Source organism: Monodelphis domestica, chromosome 6, assembly GCF_027887165.1.
Source record: "Monodelphis domestica isolate mMonDom1 chromosome 6, mMonDom1.pri, whole genome shotgun sequence".
Classification (NCBI taxonomy): domain Eukaryota; kingdom Metazoa; phylum Chordata; class Mammalia; order Didelphimorphia; family Didelphidae; genus Monodelphis; species Monodelphis domestica.
The window spans coordinates 300,267,377-300,292,580 of NC_077232.1; the positions used below are offsets into that span (position 1 = coordinate 300,267,377).

The 25,204-nt window shown below is 42.4% G+C and overlaps 1 protein-coding gene across 1 annotated transcript in view; it reads left to right on the top strand.

The window, feature by feature from the left end:
- SYNPO2 (synaptopodin 2) overlaps nt 1-25,204 on the top strand; it is a 206,307-nt gene that overhangs the window by 131,951 nt on the left and 49,152 nt on the right. Inside the window, 1 exon segment of the mRNA XM_001371714.4 lies at nt 15,455-15,606. Within this exon segment, the coding sequence (XP_001371751.2) occupies nt 15,455-15,606 (152 nt within the window).

A 25,204-nucleotide genomic window follows, 5' to 3' on the forward strand; every position in this document is an offset into this window, starting at 1 on the left:
GGTGGCTGAAGCAGGTGCAATGGAGTGCTTGAAACCTGGTTACACATAAAAAATATTAAGTTCATCCACTAGATCCCGGGCCCTCACCAGTTGTCTTGACATTTGTCTGGACCTGAAGGACTGTGGAAGAGAGAATGAGGTTGTTGACTTTGTGGAAATCTATGTCACTTAAAATCCAATTCAGATACAAGTCAAGTCATCACCCCGTGGCGGCATTGGTCCTCTTCCAAAAAACAAAGGATCAGCAAAGATGACAACAACGACAATAAGGAAGGCCATAATGGGGCTAACAATACCTTGTTCTATAGCACCATAGAGCCAATGAGTAAGGGTGTGCCCACTTGACACAAACACATGCTAAGTGACCTTATGGTTCAGCTGAGAACATCTTTCCCATAAAATAGTTTGTGGTCTACATGTCAAGCAACCAGTCTGTATGTGGAATGTTTGGGGTCAAATAATGTCACACCATCCCATGCTATTCTGGCAAACATCTGAGATGTCTTTAAATATGAGACTGGTAGTATCAGTCTCTGATTCTGGGGATTTATGGGCCAGACTCAGGAGATCTAGGGATGGGCAAGCAGTTTTTGAAAGCTCATCAAAGAGATTCTATGATGGCTCTTCAGATACCCCAAGGCTACTTGTTATCATAGAAGATATATTTGAGGAACAGTTTCCTGGGTTCAATTGCTTGTCCTTTCCTCCACCCTAGGACACTAAATATTTCTCAGAATATACATATCTTCCACTAAATAACCCTAGATCATCCAAATGTCAGACATGATAAGGACACAAGAGCATGAGAAATGTTGTCCTAGGTCAGACCCATGTATAGTTGTCCTCCATGATGTCAGCTTCAAAAAATTTGAAGACATGTTTCCAAATCTCTAAATCCCTTTGATTACCCAATGGAGATTTCTGTTCCATCCCATTGATTCGATTCTTCTTGAACCCCTTTGCAGTTTCAACCCATGATACTCACAGAAACATAGATTTAGACTGGGAAGAGACCTTGGCAGGCATCACAGACATTTTACAAATAAAGACACTGAAGCTCAAAGCAAGGAAAGACTTGCCCAAGGCTCATAAGTAGAAAATGACAGAGCAAGGATTTGAACCCAAGTTCTCTGATTCCCAGGACTAGAGATGATGAGTTTTATAACTTGACTTCTCATTAATACGGCAATGTCACCCAACTTTGGGCCTAAAATGGCCTCTTTTCAGTGTCAAAGAAATGCCCTTTGTTCCGTTACTCCAGGACTGAGAGTCTTAGCCTGTGTTCCCTCTCTCCCCAGTCTTCCTGATTTTTTTTATCTTAGTAGTTAGGAGGATGATGAAGTTTATGTTTATTAAGTCTCTCCTAGAATATGGCAATGGCCGGATTTCAACGTAGGAATTCTCCTTATTGAGAACAGCCTTCACTGTACTTGCCTGGCCCCCACTCAAGAACATTGTTAAATCTGAAATAAGAAAGAGAATAGAGCAAGGACTAGGGCAAGGCCTCCACAAGCCCCTTATATGGACACAAAGGGGACTTGATCTAGGGCCTGGCTTTTATTACTGGAGCTTCCTCCAATAACCCAGACCTGTAGGAATTGTCCTGCCAAGTTACCCAGGGCAGGTCTGAATTAAAAACAAGTGAAGAATTGCAGGGCTTGTGGTGGGCCTGAGCCAAGCTGATGGCTGGAGAGAGTCAGCTGCTGACATGTCTGCACAGATTAGAAGTTAGCCTGTCCTTGTGGGGTGTGGGGTTTGGGTTTTTTTTTTAAGTTTGCTGAACGTGTTGGGATATTAACTTCCATGGGGCCAGAGGCCTTGTGGGGTGAGGAGCTGAGTGACAGGTACAGCTGCTGCCTCCTTGACCCAATGAGTGTGCAGTCCTCTTTGGGGAGCACACCTCGGGGCCTGGGGACAGCCGGCATGCCATGGAAACAAATAATCTGTTGCACATCATCCAAGAATCCTTCACCTACCTCACATGACCCTACAATTATTCCAGAGTCACAAAGACTCTGGGGAAGAGCTCTCAAGGGGAAGAGATACAGGGATGAGCAGCAGAAAGAACACTGAATTTGGAGTCAAGAGACCTGGGTTCAAATCGTGCATCTTCCACTCCCTCTGTCATCTTGAACAAGTCAAATCTCTTGAGGCCCCACTAACTCTTTTGTAAAATGACAGGGTTGGACCAGATGACCTCCAAGATGACCCCTTCCAGCTTTAAATCTCTGATCTGTCAACTTTTGTATCTATAAGAAAATTTGACCTAGGTAGGAAGAGGGCCTAGAAATGGTTCAAAGGGGCTTTGGATCGGATATGTATCATCAGAGTTAGAAGGGACTTAGAGATTATTAGTAAGAACACCTTCTGGGGGAGAAGCTGTGTGGCTCAGTGGATTGAGAGCCAAGCCTAGAGACAGGAGGTCTTGGGTTCAAATCTGGCCTCAGATACTTCCCAGTTGGGTGACCCTGGGCAAGTCACTGAACCCTCATTGCCTAGCCCTTACCACTTTTCTGCCTTGAACCAATACACAGTATTGATTCTAAGGCAGAAAGTAAGGGTTTAAAAAAATAAAAAAAATAATAAAAAATAACAACAGCTTCCTTCCTAGTCCTGACCTATTTTATAGAGGTAGAAGCTGACCCAGAGTGAGGGTTACTTTCTCAAAGTCAGCTAGCAAGTTAGGGGCTTGGAGATTAGAACCTTCCACTATGCCATGCCAGAGTTGATTCCATTTATCCATTGTCATCTTTTATTCAGCTAACATTTACAGAATGTCTGTTACATATAAAACACTAGAAGATGTATAAGATAGACCTTAGGAAGACTCAATGCATTGGAAATAGATTTATGTAGTATTTGGGGTCAATATTTGATATTTTATTATTTTTTTCAGAGTTGGAAAAATGTCACCATGAAGCTTTCCCAAATATCTTCTTCTTCCTTTCTATCCATTATCACCAACTTCCATGATCACTTTAGATCTCCAAAATGGCCCTGGCATTTATTGCCTATCAGATGCCTCCTTCTAGTTCATCAGAGCTATTCTTATATTGGTCCAAACTATCTCAGACTTGCTTTCTTACTTACTTTGGTTCTCTAGATCTCAGGAATGATTCCAGGTATGGAGGCAAGGGTGGGATGACCAGAGATTTGGCATGTTGAGAGACTAGAAGTTTTCCATTGTTCTAAAGAGGATAATCACCACAATCCTTGGAGGGCATTGGAATTTTAAGTAGCCATTTTAGTAGTATTTGGAGTGATTACATTAAGCTCGGTGCATCCAGAAATCTCATTTAAGTCTGAAGTCTATATACACGTCACCCATATTCCTGTAGAGAGAAAGGATTCCCCAGACGAAGGAATGATAAAAGATTTTCACTTTAAGTACTGGGATACGAACTCAAAAGTTAAAACAGCCCCTACCTGTAAGGAGTGTATATTCTCAACATATGCAGGGCACTGGTGGCAGGGAGGGATACTTTGATCCTGAAAGATTCCGAAAGGGTGAGTGGAGCCCCAGCTAGTGGAGCCTGACACAGCCTTTGTCATTCTAAATGTTCAGAGCATGTTCCCGTCTGTATGATGAGTTGTTGTCTAATTTCGATAAAGATATTCTAGGCAAGTTTGAGACATTATCCCGTTAGGAGTTCAACTGGATGAAGTCCTGTGGCTGAGCATGAAATAACGGCAGCTGGTCTCATTGCCAATTGTCTCCAAAATTCTTGGGGTGTAGGGCACCCCCAGAGTCAACACCAATTTTCAGTCCTGAACTAATGGCTGACCAGGTGCCATGTTGAAAGGAGGATTAAGGTTTCTGAGGACAAATTTCTTATGGCTAACTGAGATAAATGTAGAATCATCCAGACAATTAATATGCATTTCTTTAGCACCTACTGTGTACCAGACACTGTGCTTGGTGCTGGGGAACACAAGATCAAGGAATAAAACAGTCCCCCTCATGGAGCTTACATTCTAATCTGGGCAGGATATGCGGAACACAATAAGAATAAAGATGTGCATACAGAAGAAAAAATAGAGAGAACAAGTGGAGATGGGCTTTAAAGAGCAGAGAAGACCCGTTTCATTGGATCACCAGGTCTGGACTGGAAAGACAGATGGAGTTCAGCTTTGAAGGACCTCAAATCATTTTATCCCAGAAACAATAGAGAGCCACTAGTGTTTACTGAGTAGGGAGTGGCAAGGTCAGCTCTGGATTAAAGGAATATCTGATTAGCAGGAGTGTGGAAGAAACACCAAAGCCGTGGGGAGAAACTTGAGGCAGGGAGCTCAATTTGGAGGCAGTTGCTAAAATCCAGTCCTGGGGCAACGAAGGCCTGAACTAAGATAGAGACTGTGAGTGTAGAGAGAAGTAGATATAGAAATAGAAGGAACTGCTGGGTGGTGGTGTAGATAGAGCACTGGCCTTCAAATTGGACTCATCTTTAAGTTCAAATCTAGCCTCATACACTCCCTAGTTGCAAGTCACTTAGCCCTTTTTGCCTCAGTTTCCTTATCCATAAAATGAGCTGGAGAAGGAAATGGCAAACTACCACAGTATCTTTGCCAACAAAAATCCCGAATGGAATCATGAAGAGTTGTACATGACTGAAAAATGACTGAACAAGTGGAGGGAGAAATGGCAAAATAATGGACGATATGGTGGGGTGAGGAACAGTGAGGAGGAGGCAAGGAAAACACTGAGATGAAAACCTTGAGAGACTAGAGGAAAGGACAAAGGTCATCCAAGAAGTTCTGAAAAGAAGGGAATTGGGGAGGGAATAATGGGCTCTGTTTTGTATGTGTCAGCTTTGAGATAGTCCCCAGATATCTGGTGTTATTATCCAACAGGTAGTGAATGACGTGTCAGAGAAGAGGCTGGGGCTCTGCCTATGTGTCTAAGTCATCTCATAGAGATAATTAAATCCATTGCATTACCAAAAGAGAGAATGCAGGGAGAGATGAACAGGGCTTCTGGGGTAGAGCTTTGGGGGATGCCCATGATTTGGCAATGTGATACAGATGATATGGGCAGGGCATATTCATGGAGGGGCACACATAACCAAGGCACCCAGAGAGAAGAGCCCATGTGTAGGAAATATGTATGTCCAAGGCACACAACCAGAGGAAGTGAAGGCTTAATTCATCCCTCTGGTCCTAGAGAGCTACAATATCCACATTCTACTAGCTTGCCAGTCTCCCAGTCTCGACTGTATACTTGCTCCGCTAGGACACAGAGCCCCTGCCAGATGCTGCTGTGATGGCTATGTGGTTCAGCTGAGACTAGTTTTTAGCCATTCAGAGAAAGGGTAGGGGCTGGTTCAACTCAATCAAATCTATCTCTTCCCACCGCGTCCCCCCTTTTCTAGCTCTTTTCAAAAAGAACTACAACCTGGTCTGGCGGCCAGAAAAAAGACTTTCTTAGGTTCTCTTCTCTTCTGCCCCAGAGCCTTGTCCATGGAATGCTTTGATCTCCATAGCAGGAGAGGCTCAGCTTCTCATGGCATGCTGCCTTCAGGTAGAATCCTTTCTTTTGGTTCCTGCTCTCGGCACAGGCACTCACCTCCTTCTGGGAGTGACCTCATCCCTGCTTATGGTAACCATTCCATAGACTTCCTCATCTGAATCTCTGAAGCCTACATGATGAGTCCTGAAATGACCATTTTTCTGATAACTATCAATTTTCTCTGAGGGCTGGGATTCCAGAGTTTTTGAATCCTGAATCCCCTTTCTTCTGTATGGAGATGATTTAATGGGGAAAAGGCATAGAGACAAGCTAAACCCAAGGGACCAAGTTTCTTGTCTATGCTACCAACCCAACCATGTTTCTGATCATTTGAACATAGATGTAACCAACACTCTTCTCCTCTAGTCACCCTTCTCCTCTAGAATCAATGATGGCTTGCTTCACCTTAAGGGACCCAGCCTATACCTTCAATGACGAGACCTTGAAGCTCAATGCCATCTTGAAAAAGAGTACATTGTGGCCACCACAACTCAGAGAGTGGGCCATGTGAAAAACCAAACCAAACCTTGGGTTCTAGGAATTATTCATTGCTACTCTTTGACATGCCACAGCCAGGGAGCTGTCCATCTGGTACTCATTTATGAAAAATATTGCAGTGTCTTAAAATTCAAAATCACCTTTGTCAAGTGACATGATGAATGGTCATGGAAGGTTCTGAGTTTCTTTTTAGTCTGAGAAAATTGCTTACTCTCTCCATGGCCCATCCATTCTTATTCATAAAAGTTGAGAACAGTTGGTTTAAATAAAGACCTAATACTGGCTCTGAAGTCAGAAGGCCTGGGTTCAAATCTTGTCTTGTAAAATCATCTTTGGGCAAGCTTCTCAATTTCTGAGTCTCAGTGGCTTTATCTGTAATGGGGAAGGGGTATTAGACTATAAGACCTCTGAAGTCCATTTCACTGGATCCTATCATCCTTCATTTTCATGATCAGTATAGTCATTCCTAGAAATCTACAATAGAAAATATTTCAAACAAGAAATGCTCTGATGGAGAGACTAAAAACAGGATGAAAGAGGGGCCAGTCTTGTAGTGAGTGCAAGGGGTTGCCAATGGATAGTTTGCATGTTTCCTTGGTATCCCTGTGATGTCGTCAGAATGAAAGGAAGGCCTCCAGCATGATGAATATAGCCCCTCTGGTGATCATACAGAAGCACAGGAAGGAGGATTGCAATCTACATTCTGAAGGGAAAGCCCATGTGAATGAGTTCATAGATTGAGTATTGGCATGAGTTGCTCTTGAAAAGTGATTAAGAAATACCCAATTCAACAGATGGTTATGCCCTTTGCAACCAGAGTCCTCAATTTCCTTTGGCCTTGTTTCAGAGAAAATAACCATCTCTCATGTTCTCCAATGGAACTATGTGCCATTTAGCTACATTTTGCTTATGCTTTTATGAGCTTGAAAGAAGACATTTACATTTTCTCCCATTGTTCTGGCCCCTCAATTCTGCTTCTTAGTTTCCTTGGGTGCTTTCAAAACTCAGCTCAGAGCTCACCTTCTAGAGGTTGTCTTTTGAGGTCTTCTCAGCTGCTAAAGTTTCCCTGCTCAATTCCAATTCATCTTCATCTACTCTCTCTCTCTCTCTATCTCTCTCTCTGTCTCTCTCTCTCCCCCTCCTTGGAGGTTTACATTCTTAGGAAGGAAAGATTAGCAGAGCAACATACCAGTCCATATTTGTCAATGTTTCCCTCCAACAGAACAGTGGAAGAAGCTGCTAGCATGATTTTCATGCCCTTATTATGACAGTATCATCTGTGCTTGTGGAAACACATTTTCAACTCTAAGATCAGACTAAAGGAATGAATCACAGCTCTTTGGGGGAAATCAGGCATCTAAGTCCATTTTAATTATAGATATTTTCTTCTGGGACTCTTAGAAATTATTTCTCTAATTGTCACTTGCCTTACAAGAGTAAAATCAATCCTATGGGGGGCATCAAATTTTGTGCTCCATGTTTAGATCTGATGGTTGTTAGACCCTTTGGCCAGAACCTAGCATAAAAATGGGCCACTTAGCATAAATTTAGCTGATGGTCTTTAACAGCCAGTATAGACTACCAATAGACAGTATCCCCCATGTCAAAGCTTTGAAAGACAATGACAAATTTAAATACAAGGTCTAGAAATTCCAGTTCTGCTCAAGCTCATTTATATCTAAGATTCAGGCTTGCATTTGATGGTAGAAGGCAGAAAGAGGAGAAAGAAGATTATCTGGATGGGCAGAATGGAATCTGTCTTCTGTTTAGGATGGTCTAAAATCATTTGCCGACAAGACTTCTTTAATCTCTCTGGATCTTGGGATTTGTTATTTGGTTTCTTTTTTCCATTCATAAGATCATAGATTTAGTTCTGAAAGGAACTTCAGAGGCCACCTATGTTAAACTCTTTCCTTTTTTTTTGTTTTGTTTTAAGCCCTCACCTTCCATCTTAGAATCAATACTGAGTACCAGTTCCAAGGCAGAAGAGCAGCAAGGGCTAGGTAATTGGGGTTAAGTGACCTTGCCCAGGGTCACACAGCTAGGAAATGTCTGAGGTCATATTTGAAACCAGAACCTCCCAACTCAAGGCCTGGTGTTCAATCTACTTTGCTACCTAGCTGCCTCTAATCCTTTCCTGTCAGAGATGAAGCTCAGGGAAATCAAGAGACTTGCTTAAAGTCACACAGATAGTGACAGTGACACCATTGCACAAAAAAAAACTCTAGAGCTAGTGTTTTTGCCATGGTGCCAATCCAATCTAACTAGCATTTATTAAACTCCTACTATGTGCCAGTTGCTATGCTAAGTGCTGGTGATAGAAAGACATGAGGGAAAACACCCACTGCCACCAAGAAGCTTTTATTCTATTGGGAGCATGTGGCATATAATCAGATAAATATACACATGATCATCTGAGGAAGGGAAAGACATCTTAAATACCATCTAGTCTAACTTCCTATTTTCACAGATGAGGAAACTGAGGTCAGAGAGGTGAATTCCTTACTCTAAGTCTAATCAATCTACCAACTGACATTCCCTAGGTCCATGATGGCAAACCTATGGCATGTATGCCAAAGAGGGCACACAGAGTGCTCTCTGTGGATATGCCATGCTATTGCCTGCCAGAGTTTGTTACTAGAAAGGCAGGGGGACTTTGGTAGAGCTGCTCCCCTCTCCCTCTCTTCCTGGGATAAAGACATTCCTCACTTCACCCACCCCTCAGCCTAATAGCCCAATGGAAGCACTTTCTCCCTCTCATGTGTGGGGTTGGGGGTGTGTGTACATGTGTCACTCAATGGGGGGAATACTTGCTCTCAGAGGGAAGAGGGTGGGTTCTAAAAGGTTCACCATCACCACCCTAGATGATTGTATTCCAGGTACCATGCTGGGCACTGGAAATATCAATTCAAAGAATGAGTTAAAATTTGGACCCAGGTCCTCTGATACCAAATCCTAGTCCTACTTGAGTAACTACTATGTACAAGACACACAAAAAAATAATATTCCAACACAATCAAATATGTTTCTCCTCACAACCAAAAGAAGTCAGTATTATCCCCATTTTACAGATTTTATAATCATTTATCTTCCGAGAGCTTCCATGACTAGCTTCCATTTACATAACTAAGCCACTAGCCAGACCCAAGTTTTATGTTTGGGGCTCCATGGTCTTATACATTATATCATATTCCAATCTTTGCTCCCATAGTTCATCCTTCAAATACTCCATGACAGCCGCATTGCTTATTCCCTGTCTCTTAGACATAGTTTCCATTTTCCTGCCTTCTCTTTCAGTATTCCTTCTGCCTAAAATTGATTCCACTTCTATCCAGGCAACATTTCTAAGTATGTACTCTTAGGAGGAAGTGAGGTGGGGCTTGGAGTCAGCAAAACCCGAGTCCAAATCCAGCCTCTGGCACTTACTATCTGTATGGCTCTGTGCTTATCACTTAACCTGCTTCAGTTTCTTCTATAAAATGGAGATAATAACGGCACCTGCCTTGGTCCTTTCTATCTCCATGTCCAGCAATCAGTTCCATCTTATAGTGGACAAAATTCTGGGACTGGAGAATAGAATGCTGGGCTTGGATACCAGAAAATCTGAGTTCTAATTCTGCCATTGAGGATGGAGAAATCAATATTAGCCCCTACCTCCCAGTGTCCTTGGGACTCTCAAATGGGATAACACATGTAAAGCACTTTTGCAAAGCTGCAAGTGCCATAAGAATGCTACATTGTCATCTGTTGGTTTGGTTTTGAAGTCCCTGGTTGAGAAAAGGCCACCGAGGTGTGAATTGGTAAAACCTCAGATTGTATGACTGTTAATTGTCCAGTCGCTGATGGAAAAGTCTTCCTTGCTCTAAAGGATGAAAAAAAAAAAAAAAGAACTAATTCACCGAAATAGGAACTATATCTTTTAGGCATGTAATCTCCATATTTATACTCAGGCTGGGAAAACAGAGGGTTTATGAGGCTGAACTCGTGTCATCCCAAGATGGTATGCCGCCACTGTCCAAAAGAGCTAGGTAATAGCTGAGCACCTCAGCCAAAAAGTTAACTCTTCAGAGGCTTTAATGCCTTCTGAAAAAACCTCTGCATTTAAAAATAATCTCGAAAGCATTCATTTTTGTTCAGTGTCATGGAGACCCACCTTTACATAAAAGGGGTTGGTTCGCTCTCACTACCATAAGATACGACGTCTAACTTGTTGTTTTATAAATACTTTGTGCCTATGTAAGGGACTAACCCAGGGTGCTCCATTTCAGAAAACATTATGGTCATTAAATGGAGTTGTTGGGTTCATAGTATCATAGATTAAGAACTGGAGGGCACCTTAGAGGTCATGAAGTCCAATACCCTAATTTTACAGATGAGTAAACTGAGGCACAGATGGATCAAATAACTTGCTCATGGTCACATAGCTAATAAAGGTCAGAGGCAGAATTCAAACCCAGGTTGAATTGAGACCCCTCTCAGAATCTTCTAACCTATTAAAAAGTAAAATGTTGCAGTGAGTTTTGAGTCTATCCCCCTGGTTTGCAAGAACAACTGCTTGACATCTGGGAAGATAGGAATTTACTCACTGAGTTTCAGCAAAAAAAAAAAAACCTTTGAATGATTTGTACATCCGCTTGAAAGTTGAGAATCATGATTTAGAAAGAGCAGCCAAAGATGCATCTGCATGTTTTGGCAATGGTTGTCCCCTCAGGCTAGGAATGTCTGCCCACCTAGAATCTGCTTCTTTCTTCAAGCATCTCCTAATCCATGAAGACTTTCTGACCCTGCAACTGCTAGCTCGTTCTTCTTCTTGGGCAGGATTATTTTGTATTTATTTTATAAATCCTTTATGTGCAGCTAGTGGGCCTGGAGTTGATCCTTTCCTAAGAAACTAGCTGGGTGACCTTGGGCAAGTCACTTGCTCTCTGCCTCAATTTCCTCATCTGTAAAATGGGGATATGGCAGTACTAGCATCTACCTCCCAAGGCTGTTATGAGGATCAAATAAGATAATATTTGTAATGCTTTCTGCAAAATGTAAAGTGCTGTATAAAAGCCATTACTGAGTTTCAGCAAAAAAAAAAAAAAACCTTTGAATGATTTGTACATCCGCTTGAAAGTTGAGAATCATGATTTAGAAAGAGCAGCCAAAGATGCATCTGCATGTTTTGGCAATGATCACACTACTACTACTACTACTACTACTACTACTACACAACTACTACTGCTACTAATATTATTTCTACTCCTACAACTATACAGTCCTACTACTCCATATACCTGTCTTCCCCATATCCCCCTGTGAGTAAGGATTATTCTATTTATTGCTAGTCTGTCACCATCAGTCCGCCTGGGAGCTGAGCACACAGTAGGTGCTGCATAAATGGATACATACTTATTTATTCATAGGTCAATTTTTTGCCTGATAGACAATGATTTAAAAAAAACTGAACTCAGAAGCCAACCTTGGAATTGCTCCATCACAAAAGGTTAAACCCAGATTTTCAAAAGAATGAAGCCTTCTCAGTAGCATTGCTGCTCTCACCAAACATATTGTGAGCAATAATACAAACATTAACCACTTCCTCTTCTGCCCCGTTGACCATTGATTCCATTCCAACTGGGACTCCTCGCCATCTCACCCAGACCGACTCAGTTCCCAAAGATATTATTCTTATTGCACTTTCTGTATTTTCCTTTCCTTTCCTCTCCTTTTCCCATTTACTCACTATTCTGGCTCAAGGAGGGCATTCTATATTAGACTAGTTCTCAAAGAACATCAGGATTCACCACGAGATCCCTGGGGCCTTTTCAAGGGGAACCATGATGTCAAAACTATTTTCACCATCATGTCGGTTAATATTAATATAGCACCTACTTGGTGCCAGGAACTGTGCTAAGCATTTTGCAAATGTGATTTCATTTGATCCTCATAACAACTCTGGGAGGTAGGTACTGTTATTATCCCCATTTAACAGATAAAGAAACTGAGGCAAACAGGGATCAAGTGGCCAAATTTGAACTCAGATCTCCCTGACTCCAGCCCCTCCAGAACCACTGAACTGCTTAGTTGGCCCTGTTCTTGGTCATTTAGTCTTGTTGGTTCTGGATCCTGAGGATCAGATCTCTTTCTGGGGTTTTCTTGGAAAGAACACCGGAGTGCTCTGTCATTTCCTTCTCTAATGGATCCAGTGGATCCTTTTGTCTGATCATACTGATTGTTAAAAAACATCACGAGAATACATTTTTTGGCAATGTTAGAAACCTAAAAGTTATTTTCAAACATTGCTAACTTCATCTTTATCTCATCTGTGTATGTTTTATAACTTACACAATCATCATACCATAGGACATGAATATAATTTTATGTAAAATTTTTAACAGGGTACCTTGATAAAAGAAAAGTTCTGCCTTTGAATAAAATTCATGAAGAAAGATAAGCAAAGGCTTCCTGGAGCCCGGGGGCGTGCGTCCAGAATGAAGGAAGAGCACCTCCCAAGACTCCCCAGACCTGTCAGGCCTGATGGCTCTTCTCCAGTTCCAGTGAATCACTTAGGGTCAAACAATGTGGCCAGACAAAAGCTGAAAAGCATTCCTAAATCCTGGGTGAAAAATGGAAATTCTTAGACATGAAACTGGTGTTTTCGTCTCCATGGCCAAGCAGAGACAAGAATTTTCAAAGAGTGAAGTGGACGTGGGCTAAAAGGAAGTCTGGGAGATAGGGCTTCGGAGGAAGCCCAATGAAAATACAGCCAGGACAGGCCAGGCTCTTGGGCAGGGGCGGGAGGAAGGCTGACAAAACCAGGAATTATACCAATCTCTATGGAAGGGTCTTGAGCTAAAAAGAAGGGAGGAAGAGAAGCACCTCTGTCCATTAGGAAATACACTCAGTACTTCAGAGGAGACAAAGCCTACTCAAAGGAAGAGCAATAAAGCCCATGGCATCAAGTATTTACAGGCAACAGCTAAGGGAGCAAATGCATGGAGGCATACTTTGACACATCGGGGTCGATAGGGCTTGTGATCCATGGCTAGAATATGGCTAATTGCAAAGGGACGGACAAGATAAGGGAAGCCTGGAGTCATATGTTAACATTATATGAGGGAAGCTTGAAGCAGTGTTAGAAGGGAAAACAGAAGTATGAGGGTACCATGAAAGACCACTAAGACTGGAGAGCCAGTGAGGCAAACAAGGAAGCACGGCATGCTAATGGGTCTGGAGAGATGGGGTGTTTGGGGGGCCTCAGCTAACCAGCAGACACTGGAGCTCCCTAGGCTGAAAACAGAGCAGGTGATCAGTTAGTGTATTGCTGAGATGAACATCTCCTCCTTCAAGAGGCCAAAGAGATGATGGCAACTTGGGATCGAGCCTGATTCCCTCCCAAAGGAATGCATTGCAGATGCAGAACCATTAGAGCCTTCTGTGAAGCAACTGTGCCATCCTTGAACTCATGAACCTGGATTATGGGAGAGAAGATTTCAAAGGGTTAAGAGAATGGATGGTGAGATCTCATGGCCCAATGTCTACAGGGGAAGTGGGCTAAGGATGCATGGGGTGCTTCTGAGGATAGACTCCAGCAGGCACAATTTACACAAAGAAAAAAGGGGGGGTGTATGATGTAGAGAGACCGAAGTGAGTACATGGGAAATGACTGAGAGTTCACAAAGACACGTCCACAAGTTGGAAACGAGGGTAGGTGGCAGAGTTTGAATACCAAACTGGGGCATGGTCCTTTATAAAGAGGGTCAGGCATGTTCAATCTGAAAAGGAGAAGAGTCTAGTGAGGAATACCAGGGACCCTGGAAGGATTTTGGGAACCATATTGGGGAAAAGAGAGCAGGCAAAGAAAGTGGTTGTATGACTTGGGAGAGTGAATGGATACTAGACAAAGGAAAGAAGGCAGAATGGTCAAATTTAAAATTCTATCTGTTAATGCAAATACTATCAACAAAGCAATGGGTTCAAATCAAGAAAACATCTAATGCCCAGTGGACTTACGCATCAGCTATAGGGGGTGGGGGGGAGGAAAAGAAAATGATCTATGTCTTTAACGAATAATGCTTGGAAATGATCAAATAAAATATATTTTAAAAAACAACAAAAAAAAATTCTATCTGTTTTCTCTGTTAAGAAAAGGCTCTTCAGACTATCTAGGGGCACTGAGGTAGCCCAGTGGATAATGCCAGGTCTGGAGATGGGAGGTCTTGGGTTCAAATCTGGCCTCAGACACTTCCTAGCTATGTGACCCATGACAAGTCACCTAACCTCCATTGCCTAGCCCTTACTATTCTGCTGCCATAATTCAGTGCCAATTCAAGGACATAGTTAAAAATAATTGTGACCAAAATAAAAAGAAGCTTTTCATGACTTGATGCTGAGTTTAGAGGGTGGTGTCCAGTGAAATGCCTCAGGGTTTGCTCTAGAGATGAAAAGGCTTTAGGGAACATCGCATCCAGCCCTCCAAGGAGAAGAAATGTCTTGTCCAAGAGCACGTAGGAGAAAATAGCCACTCTGGGACCCAAACTCTTGCATCAACTCAGACTGTATATGTCATAAGCATCTCAAGCCCAACAGGTCCATAATTATCTCTCCTCTGAAACTCTGCCTTTCCTTAAACATCCATATTAGTATCAAGGGCATCACTGCCTACCCAGTCACTCTGAGCCACAAATTTGGGGATATCCTTCACTCCTCATTCTTGCCCATCCCACACATCCAATCCACTGCTGAATCGTGTCATTTCTCCATTCCAAACATCTCTTGGATATGTTACCTCTCCTCTTAGCCAGCCCCTCGCCCCAGGTCATACCGTCACCATCTCTGACCAGGATAAATGCAACAACTTCCTTTCCGTGGAGGTCCCACTCCTAAATGGCCAAGGTGATCTTTCTGAAGCATACATAACCTTGCCTCATCAATGAGCACCACTGGCTTCCCGTTTTGTTACCCTCCTGATCAACATCAAAATCTCTAACATTTCAAGCTCTTCCTCACCTGTCCCTTCCCACCTTTCCAGTTTTCTACTTTCCTCCCTTTCTCATGCTCTGTGTTGCAGCTACACAGATCCACTTGCTGTTCTTGGACAAGCATCCCAACTCTCACCTCGGTGTCTTGTTTCTGGAATATTCCAGCCCCTGCCTTAGTTTTTTTGGCTTCCTTAAGACTAATCACAAGCCTCACCTTATGCAGGGGCCTTTCTCAGCCCCCTAGCTGCCAATGCTCTCCCCCAGTCAAACTGCCTTCCATCTGCTCTGTATGCATCTTATATCTACCTCATTGTTTGCATGCTGTCATCCCCAATGGAAGGTAAGTTACAGGAGGGGTGGGATTGCTTTCTTTATACCCCGGCACTTAGTATAGTGCCTGCTCTACAGTAAGCCCTTCACACCTGGGTCTTTCTAGTCTTCCACACTATTCTGTATACCTGACCTCTGTATTTCTTCCACTCAGATTCGTGGCAAGAGCAAAGCTTCCCAGTCTGGTCTACGTGAAGGGGATGAGGTGGTCTCTATCAATGGCACCCCGTGTGCAGATCTCACCTACACAGAAGTCATCAAACTCATGGAAAGCATCACTGATTCTATCCAAATATTTATCAAAAGGTAAGGAGGTCTTCTCTTGATTGTTGCTAAAGTAGGCAAAGGAGAGAGTCACCTACTTATCTGAGCATAGACAGGCATATTGAATTCCAGGAGCAGCTAGCTGGCCAGTTTAGCTGAAATGTCACCTGTGGGAAGGGGAAATTGCACAACATCTGGCAACTTAGATTACCACGGCCATTCACAGTGGTTTTACTGGGCTGATTTTGCATGTCTCTTCAGTTCTAAATCACTAACCCACCTCCAGCTTCTAAATGATCTGTTGCTCTTCCCAATGCCTCTTAGAAGCTTATATTCCCTCAAACCCATGCCAGAGGGCTCCTCTTCCATGAAGGCCTTTCTTGACCCTCGCCTTCTCCATCTAGTGTCATGGCACTTCATAAACCTTAGAGTGCCTTGGCAATGCTGGCGACTATTGTTATGGTTATTACACTGGTCCATGCACGTGGTGTGTTCCCTTAGTCCAGGGTTCTCAATGTTTGTGTGTCATGGGCCCCTTTTTGCCTTCTCCTGAAGCCTGGAAACCCCTTCTCAAAGTTATTTACATACATACACACATGATTGAAGGGAATGTTGGCTTTCAGTTAGAAGTTAGTGAAAATTAAAATGTGATTTCCCCCCATACCAGTTGGCACTTGACGTCTATGAATTTCTTGGTGGGGAGTGGTGGTTCATGAACCCCGCTTGTGAATGCAACCCCCTTGACTACAGAAGCTCCTTTAGTTTTACATTTGTATCCTTGGCACTTAACCTAGCATCTAGCACGTCATAAGTCCATAAAAAATGCTTCTTGGATAGGATTGAATTGTAATGGATTGGATGTTCTGGTTAATCGAGAGGCTCACTCTCCTTCTCTGGTCTTCGTGGTCTTCTTATGGATATCACCTCCCACTCTTTCCTTCTTCTCTCCAATTTGGGATAATGATGTCCTTCTCCACACCCAAACAAAGGATCTTCATTTGTCCTTGATTCCATCACCACTAATTTTCATCCTCTCCCTCTCAATGAGTTCTTTCACTACTATCTTCAAATATGTCCGTGTCTTCTAACTATATAAAAAACCACAACTTTCACCAGCTATTCCTCTCCCCTCAAGCTCTCATTTTTCATCTCCCCTTCCTTACTCAGCCAAACTCCTAGAAAAAGCTGGCTCGCCCAGTCACCTTGAAGTCTTCTCCTCTGACTCACTCTTCCACCTCTAGAGTCTAGCTTCTTTTCTCATCATTCACCTCAAACTGCTCTCTCCAGTTACCAACGATCTCCAAATAGCCTTCGAACAGTTCTATAGATCCAGTTCTACGCTCTTCCTTAAACTTCAGTTCTGCCCATCCCTCCATCCTGCCTCCTCCCATCCTTTTGTACATTCCTTTTGGGGACATTTTTTAAAAGTTTTATTAATGTGTTTTCTTTTTACATCATAAACATTTAAAGGTCCCGTCCACTTCCTGAGAGGTCTCTTGTAACAAAGTAAACAAGTGCTGGGTCTGGAGTCAGGAAAACTCATCTTTCTGAGTTCAAATCCAGCTTCTGACACTTACCAGCTGTATGACCCTGAACTAGTCACTTAGTCTTCTTTGTCTCATTTACCTCACCTATAAAATGAACTGGAGAAGGACATGGCAAACCACTTCAGTTCTTTGCCAGGAAAACCCCAAATGGGGTCAGGAAGAGTCGAACATGATTGAGATGCCTGAACGACAGTGCCCTTAACTGGTCTTTCCATCTCGTGTCTTTTGCCCTCTTCCATTCACCTGCTGCCAGGTGATTTCCCATAAACACAGATGTAAGCATGCTACTCCTCAAACCAACAAACTCTAGTAGCTCCCTAATGCTGCTAAGAGAAAAATAAATTCCTGCATTTGCCTTTTGAAGACCTTCATAAAATATGTAAAATGAACACAAGCAACGTCATCAGACTATCATTAGATTATTATTCAGTCAGAGCCAAGAAAACAATGTTCACCCTCAGTATGAATGGAAAGGATGACAGTAACAAAACAATCAAAATTTCATGCTGGGAAATTATAATGACCCAAATTGGCCCCAGAGAAGACCTATGACAAGAGAGGTGCCCCAGCTCCTTTCAGAGTTGGGGGTCATGTAGGAGAATGGCATTGAATGGCGTCTTTTATAGGTCTAGGTATTGTTTTGCTGAAGATTTTTCTCTTTCCCTTTTTTCTTCCTTTTTTATAGAGGAATCACTCTCTGGAGAGTTGTAGGGGGAGGGAAACAGTGGGAAATGCAGGTAATATAAAGTAATTTTTTAAACCCTTACCTTCTGTCTTATTATCAATACTGTGTATTGGTCCCAAGGCAGAAGAGCAGGAAGGGATAGGCAATGGGAGTTAAATGACTTGCCCAGGGTCACACAGCTGGGAAGTGTCTGAGGCCAGATTTGAACCCTGGACTCTTATCTCTCTAGATCTGATCCTCAATCCACTGAGCCACCTGAAGTCATTTTTTTAAAGATTTTACCCTTAACCTCTTCTTCCAGCCTTATTGCATATTAATCCACTCTTCACTGGTGAAGGCAAACACTCCATCTCTAAGTGCTTCTGTGCTAGTCGTTCTCCATTCCTAGAAGACCCTTCCTCCTTATCTCCCCTTCAGAGAGCCCCTTTCCTTTTTCATGATGCATCTTCTCTGGCTGAAGCCTTTCCTAATCCTCTGACTTCTAAGGCTCTCTCTCCCTGACTACTTGGTCTCTAACTACCCTGGATTAATTCCTAGAGTTTATATATGTATGCGTTGTCTTTCCCGTGCCTGGATTGCCCTCAAAACCATAAGCTTCATGAGAACAGATTATTTCTTTTTGGCCTTTGGTTCTCCATTGCCTTACACAGACCTGGGTGTACAGAGGCACTTAGGTGGGCATCTTAGATAAGGGATCAGGAAGTTGCTCTTGTTCTGTCACTTCAGTCTTGTCTGACTCTTCGTGACCCCATTTGGGATTTTCTCAGCAAAGATCCTGGAGTGGCTTGCCATTTCCTTCTCCAGCTCATTTTACAGATGAGGAAACTGAGGCAAACTGGGTTAAGTGACTTACCCAGGGTTGACAGAGCTAGTAAAGGTCTGAGACTAGATTTGATCTCAGAAAGATGAGTCTTCCTGATTCCAAGTCCAGTGCTCTATCCACTGTCCCAAATGGCCAGGAAGACCTGAGTTCAAATCCAACCTCAGACATCTAAAGCTGTGACCCTGGGTGAATCACCTCACTACTCTCTGCCTCTAATTCCTCACCTGTTTATTGAAGACACTAATTAATACCCACTTTCTAGGGTTCTTGTGAAAATAGATGAGATTAAGTTTTGTTGCAAGTGTTAAAGCATTATATAAATGCTAGTTATATGTATATAGATACATGTTGTTGTCGAGTCATTTTTCAGTTGTGCCTATCTCTTTTTGAACTCGATTTGGGGTTTTCTTGGCAAAGATATTAGAATAGTTTGCATTTCCTTCTCCAGCTTATTTTACAGATGAGGAACTGAAGCAAAGAGGGTTCAGTGCCTTGACTAGGGTCACACAGCTAATAAGCATCAGGTCAGATTTGGACTCTGGGCTATGAATCTTCGTGTCTCTAGGCCCCCCACTCTATCCACTGCACCACCTAGCTGCCCTTTCTAATGTTAAAGAGAATCTTTTCCCTGCTGCCTCATGCCTCTACCCTCTGCAAACCCTACCAAACTTATGTCTTCCTTATAACACTAAGCACATAGTAGGTGCTGTGATTGACTGAATGGATTGGCTACCCTAAGATCCATCAGCCTGAAAACCATCCGTGCCCACTGGCCTTGAGAAGCTTTTTCCAATCCGTTTGTCTGCTTCTTGAGTAAGTCCAGTCTGCTCAGTATATCATCTTCCTTGTCCTGGAGAAACCCCAGGTTTGCAGTATCTCTGGACCTTTATTCCGAACATTAATTCTCTTTGTGCATAGGATTATAAATGTCAGAGCTGTTGGCCTTTGGGAAAGATCCCTTGTGACGCCAAACTTCGGCTGGAAGTCATGTGTTTTCATTTATTTGTTTGTCCAGTGAATTCCTTAGAACAGCTCTCTGCAGGGAGGAAAGAGAAGATGATATGGGTCATCAGCTTCTTTTTAGCAAAAGGGGAATGGGGTGATAAAAACATGACAACCAAAACAACAGCCAATCCTTTGATCCAAGATTCATTTGTGGGATGATAGATTTGAGGCTAGAGACCACTGGATCCCATCACTTCATTTTTACAGATAAGAAAACTGAGGCCCAGAGAGATTGAATAATTTGTCCATGTCACACAGCCAATGGATTTTCTGAGGCCCAATTGAAATTTAAATTGAAGTAATTTTAAATTTCAATAAAGAATTTCAACCTAGGTCTTCTGAATTGGAGCCCATTGTCCAACCCACCATAACATCATAATTTTTTTTATTTTTTTTTATTATGATTCCACTTAATCTTTGCTTGCCCACCCTGTTTTTCATTATTTGGGCTCCTTTTCTTTTCTTTTTTTTTAAACCCTTACCTTCTGTCTTGGAGTCAATACTGTGTAATGGCTCCAAGGCAGAAGAGTGGTAAGGGCTAGGCAATGGGGGTCAAGTGACTTGCCCAGGGTCACACAGCTAGGAAGTGGCTGAGGCCAGATTTGAACCTAGGACCTCCCATCTCTAGGCCTGGTTCTCAATCCACTGAACTACCCAGCTGCCCCCTGGGCTCCTTTTCTTTGGGGCTTTACTGTCCATTTGAGGGAGACTATATCTTCTTTTCTTTTCAAAGGCAGCTTGAATAACCCTGATGGTTTTCTCATCAAGCCAGATTGAGGCTGAAAAACTTTAGGACTGGAAGGTTGGGACCTGGTCCCTGCATAACTGGACTAACCAGCTGGTAACTGGTTGTCCATTTTGACTAAGGTCTATAAAAAGGAAAACCCCATTCTGTCCTCCAAACAATTGTTGACTTTGGGGCATTTGAGTCAGCTCCTCCTCCTCAGTGGAGAGCTGATGGCATTCAACCCTCTGAGTGACAGTATGTTGAGAGCTCTCTGCAAAAGATGTCATCACAGCTCTTTCTTCTCTAGCCATTGCCTTCTCTAGCCATGTCATCACTCCTTAACTTTTTAAAAAAGAAGGTTTCAATGATATGTTCTGTTTCTTACATCATCATAGTTATCTCATGCATCCCTCCCCACCTCCCCTGCCAGAGAGCCATCCCGTAAAAGAACAAATAATATTTTTTTGAGAAGAAAACAAATCAAAACAATTGATGAACACTTTGGGGAAAGTCCCCAAACTTGTAAAATCTCTAACACCTGTGGACCTCCCATGTCCACGAAGGAAGCTCTCCTCATTTGAGTCCTGCCGGATCTTTGTAATACATTACATTCCCTTTTGTTTTAGGTGTGCCATCAGTCTTCCCATTTATGTCATTGTAGTTCCTGTGCCTAGTGTTTCCTTAGCTCTACTGACTTCCTTCTACATCAGTTCATGGGCATCTTCCCATGCTTTTCTGTATTCATCACATACATCATTTCTTACAGCACAGGAATATTCCATGGCATTCGTGTACCATAATTTGTTTAGCCATCTCCCCCCCCCAAAAAAGATGGGCAGCTACTTTGTTTCCAGTTCTTGGCTATTGGGAAAGTGCTACGATAAATACTGTGGGGACTTTCTTCTTATTGATGGCTTCTTTGGGAAATAACCTATTGAGTCTGGTTCAAAGAGCATCAGTATTTTGGTCATTTTATTTGCAGAATTCCAAGTTGCTTTCTAAAATGGTTGTACCATTTCAGAGCTCCACCAACGATGCATTAGTGTCCGTCTTTCTACAACCTTCTAACACTGACTGTTGCCATCGTTGGTCATTTGTATGATTTGCCAGGTGTGAGGAGAAACCTCCGAATTGTTTGGATTTGCATTTCCCCATGATTTGGAGCATTCTTTATGTGTCATGAATACTTTACAGCTCTTTCGAGAAGGATTTGTTTGTAATCTTTAGCATGTATATCATGGAGAATGACTGTTAGTCACATGCATACTTATACATATACACATGAGCCTACATGTGCATATATGTGCATACATGTACATATTTTATATATCTTAAATGCCAAACCCTTCCTAGAGAAATCTGATACTGTTTTTAGTATTTCGCAATGAAAATGACTGCAGGAAGAAAGGGAATAGAAGAGTCAGTCAATGAACAAATAATTATTAAGCACTTACTTACTCTATGCCTGCATCGTGCTAGTGACACAAAGAAAGGCAAAGCAGTCCCTCCTCTCCGGGAGTTCACATTCTTTTGTTTGTTTGTTTAAACATCCTTACCTTTCAGTCTTAGAATCAGTACTATACATTGATTCTAAGGGAAAAGCGCAGTAAGGTCTAGGCAGTGGGAGTTAAGTGACTTGGCCAAGGTCACATAGTTAGGTAGTGTCTGAATCCAGATTTGAACCCAGGACCTCCCATCTCCAGTCCTGGCTCTCTATCCACTTAGCCACCCTGCTGCCCCAAGGAGTTCACATTCTAAGAGGGTAGCCAACATGTAAATAACTTATTATTGTTCAATCATGTCTGACTCTTTGTGACTCCATTTGGGGTTTTCTTGGTGAAGATAGTCAAGTACTTTGTCATTTCCTTCTCCAGCTCATCACTACAGATGAAAAAACTGAAACAAATTGAGTTGAGTGAGTGGTAAAGCATCATTTCATTTGATAAGAGCTAATAGTAACTTTTTCTAATTATAAACACTCTGCAAGCTCCTAACATGTTTTCCACATGTCTGCCATCTTGGAAGATATAACCCTCCCCGCTTTCACTACTCCCAAGCTGGGGGTTAGTTTCCTGGAGAATGTCAAGAATATCTGGTCAGTCTCCCAACCAGACAAGACTCCAAGCTGTCCATCACCAAAGGCTCATAGGATACCAGAATCACACAATCAAAGAGAAAGAGTTATAAGGGAACTTAGAGGCCAAGTCCAACTGATCTTACTGATGAGGAAACTCAGGTCCAAAGAGGTGACTTATTCTAGGTCACCGAGCCAGCGTCAGGAATGGAACTCAAACCTAGGCTGTCCTTCCTCCAAGGCCAGCATTATGTCCACAGTCCTCTACACACTTGTGAGTTTTACTTCTCTCTCAGCACGTGCCCTATCTGGCTCAGACTACATATCCCAGAGGTATATGAAGATCAGATATTTTTAGAGGTATCGAGACTCCCAAGATCCTCACTTTGATCCCTTTGAGATCCCTGCCACCATCACAGATCATGGCCCTTCTGTGGCTATAAACTTTCTCAGCCTATAGCCAATCAGGTGATCAGCCAGTCTTTGGATGACAGCACCATAAGCATATTCCCACAGCCTTTCACTGTGGCAATGAGGCAGAGTAGAAAGAGAAAGGAAACAGTTCTAGAGGCAGAGAGCCTGGATTAAAATCCTACCTCTTCTATTTACTACCCATATGACCTTGGGAAACTTGCCTCACTTCCCTGTGCCTCAATTTCCTCACTTGTAAAATGTGGGGGTCTAGAAAACCTCTCAGTTCCCTTCTAGCTCCCTATCTCTGGGCCTCAGTTTTATCATCTGAAAAGTGAGGAAATTGGCCTAGATGGTCTCAGAATTCCCTTGTAGCTCTTCCTCTATGCTATCATAATACCATGATGCTCTCCAGCTTGGCAGTACCTGCCAGAGCCAGTGTTCCACTGGCCCATCTTTTGAGAATGCACTCATCCACATCACAATGAGGCATCACAAGAGGATTTTCAACAATATTCCATTTAAACTTGGCTCATCTAGCCAGATGCTTTCAAAGCTCCCAAGTGCCATGGGTGCTTGATGGGTGGAAGGGATTTAGTAGATGTTACTGCCTCTGATTCCTGCTTGAAATTACCAGGGCCATCTTTGGGCACTTTGTTTTCCCCTGAAGAAGAGAAGCTCTCTCTTCTTGTTTCTCTCCTTTTTAGGCTGTTGGAGGGCTAATTCCCTCACTGATTTAGTGAGTTAAATTCCACTGTTAATGCATTTGTAATCTGGGACACCGTCTTCTTGTCTTGTTCTGATCACAATGAGTTCTTCTTCCTGAAACTTTCAGACAAACACTGACTTAGATTTTCCAACGAGTGAATGTTGGAGGGTTGAATCTCTGAATGGACCCCAATAATTCAACCTTCCTTTTATCATTTTGAATTTTTAAATATTATTCTTAATTCTACTTAATAGTTTGGGTTTTGTTTTTAAAGGAAACCACTAATTGGGTAGTTATATCTTAGTATGTAAAAATAAAATGGGCAGAAATTAATATTTTATTAAATTAAATAGTCCTCTCTCCCTCACCCCCTTGTCATCTCTCACCTGAAGCTAAAGCCTGAATCTGTGATTTCATTGGTATAGATTTCTTCTTGATGGAGTAAATTCCTTCAATCAATGCAGATCAGCACCTTCTTTGCAAATCAGTCAGAAAGTATTATTTAGAAAATTGAAAGTTTACTTGACTTGGCCAGGGTCACACATCCTGAATGTGTCAGAGGCAGGTCTTGAACTCAGGTCTTCTTGACTCCATGACCAGCATGCTATCCACTACATCAAAGTGGTTCTTTTCAGAAGACAGGATTCTTTTTTTCTAGAGAAATTCCCCCCCCCCCCAAGGCTTCAAAGATGGTCAGTCGGTCAATAAGACTAACTTATCTTTACATCTATTTTAAATTTCCAGACCTAAAAGCATGAAAGATTATGGGTAAAGTGTGTGTATTGATGGAAGGTAAAATAATCTTCTAATATGATTTTCTCTTCTCTCAATGTCTTTTTTAAGAGTTTTTTTTTGGGGGGGGGGAATTATGCATAGATGCTGTACAGTCGGCCTCAGTTACCAATAAAGGCTAACATTTCTCTGGCTTGTCCCCAAGTATTCTAGCCTACAAGGAAATGTTTATGAACTTGGGCTACTTCATTTTGTATGTATTCAGTTGAGAGCTCCCATAATTCAGAAAGATGCAATCCAGAAGCAATTCTGAGCCCAGCTAAATTACAAACCCCCTGACATTGCAGAAGCCTCCACTGGAATAGAATGAATGCAGCACATGGCTTCTTAGTCCACGGAGATCCAATTTGATGTCATGAGCTATAATCAGAAAGCAGGAAATTGAGGTGTTTTCATCTCTCTGACTGACTTCACTTTTATCCTTTCTTGGTATCGCCTCTGGCCTTAGTAGGCTTGGAGACCTAACACTGGGCAGCTAGGTGGCTATGGAGAGAGTGTAGGGATTGATGTCAAGGAAACTCATCTCCCTATCTTCAAATATGGCCTCCAATACTTCCTAGCTGGATGACCCTGGGCAAGTCACTGAATGCCCATTGCCTAGCCCTTACTTACTGCTCTTCTGCTTTAGAACCAATACATAGTTCTGTCCATAATACCTAGTACATAAAAATTATATTATTCTTATTTTTTCAACATTATTTAATTTTTTAAAAACCTTTTTTTCCATGGTTACAGGATTCATATTCTCTTCTTCTCCTCTTCCCTTCCTGCTCCCAGAGCTGACAAGCAATTCCACTGGGTTATACATGTCTGATTACTCAAAACCTATTTCCATATTATTCATTTTTATAATAGAGCAATCTTTTA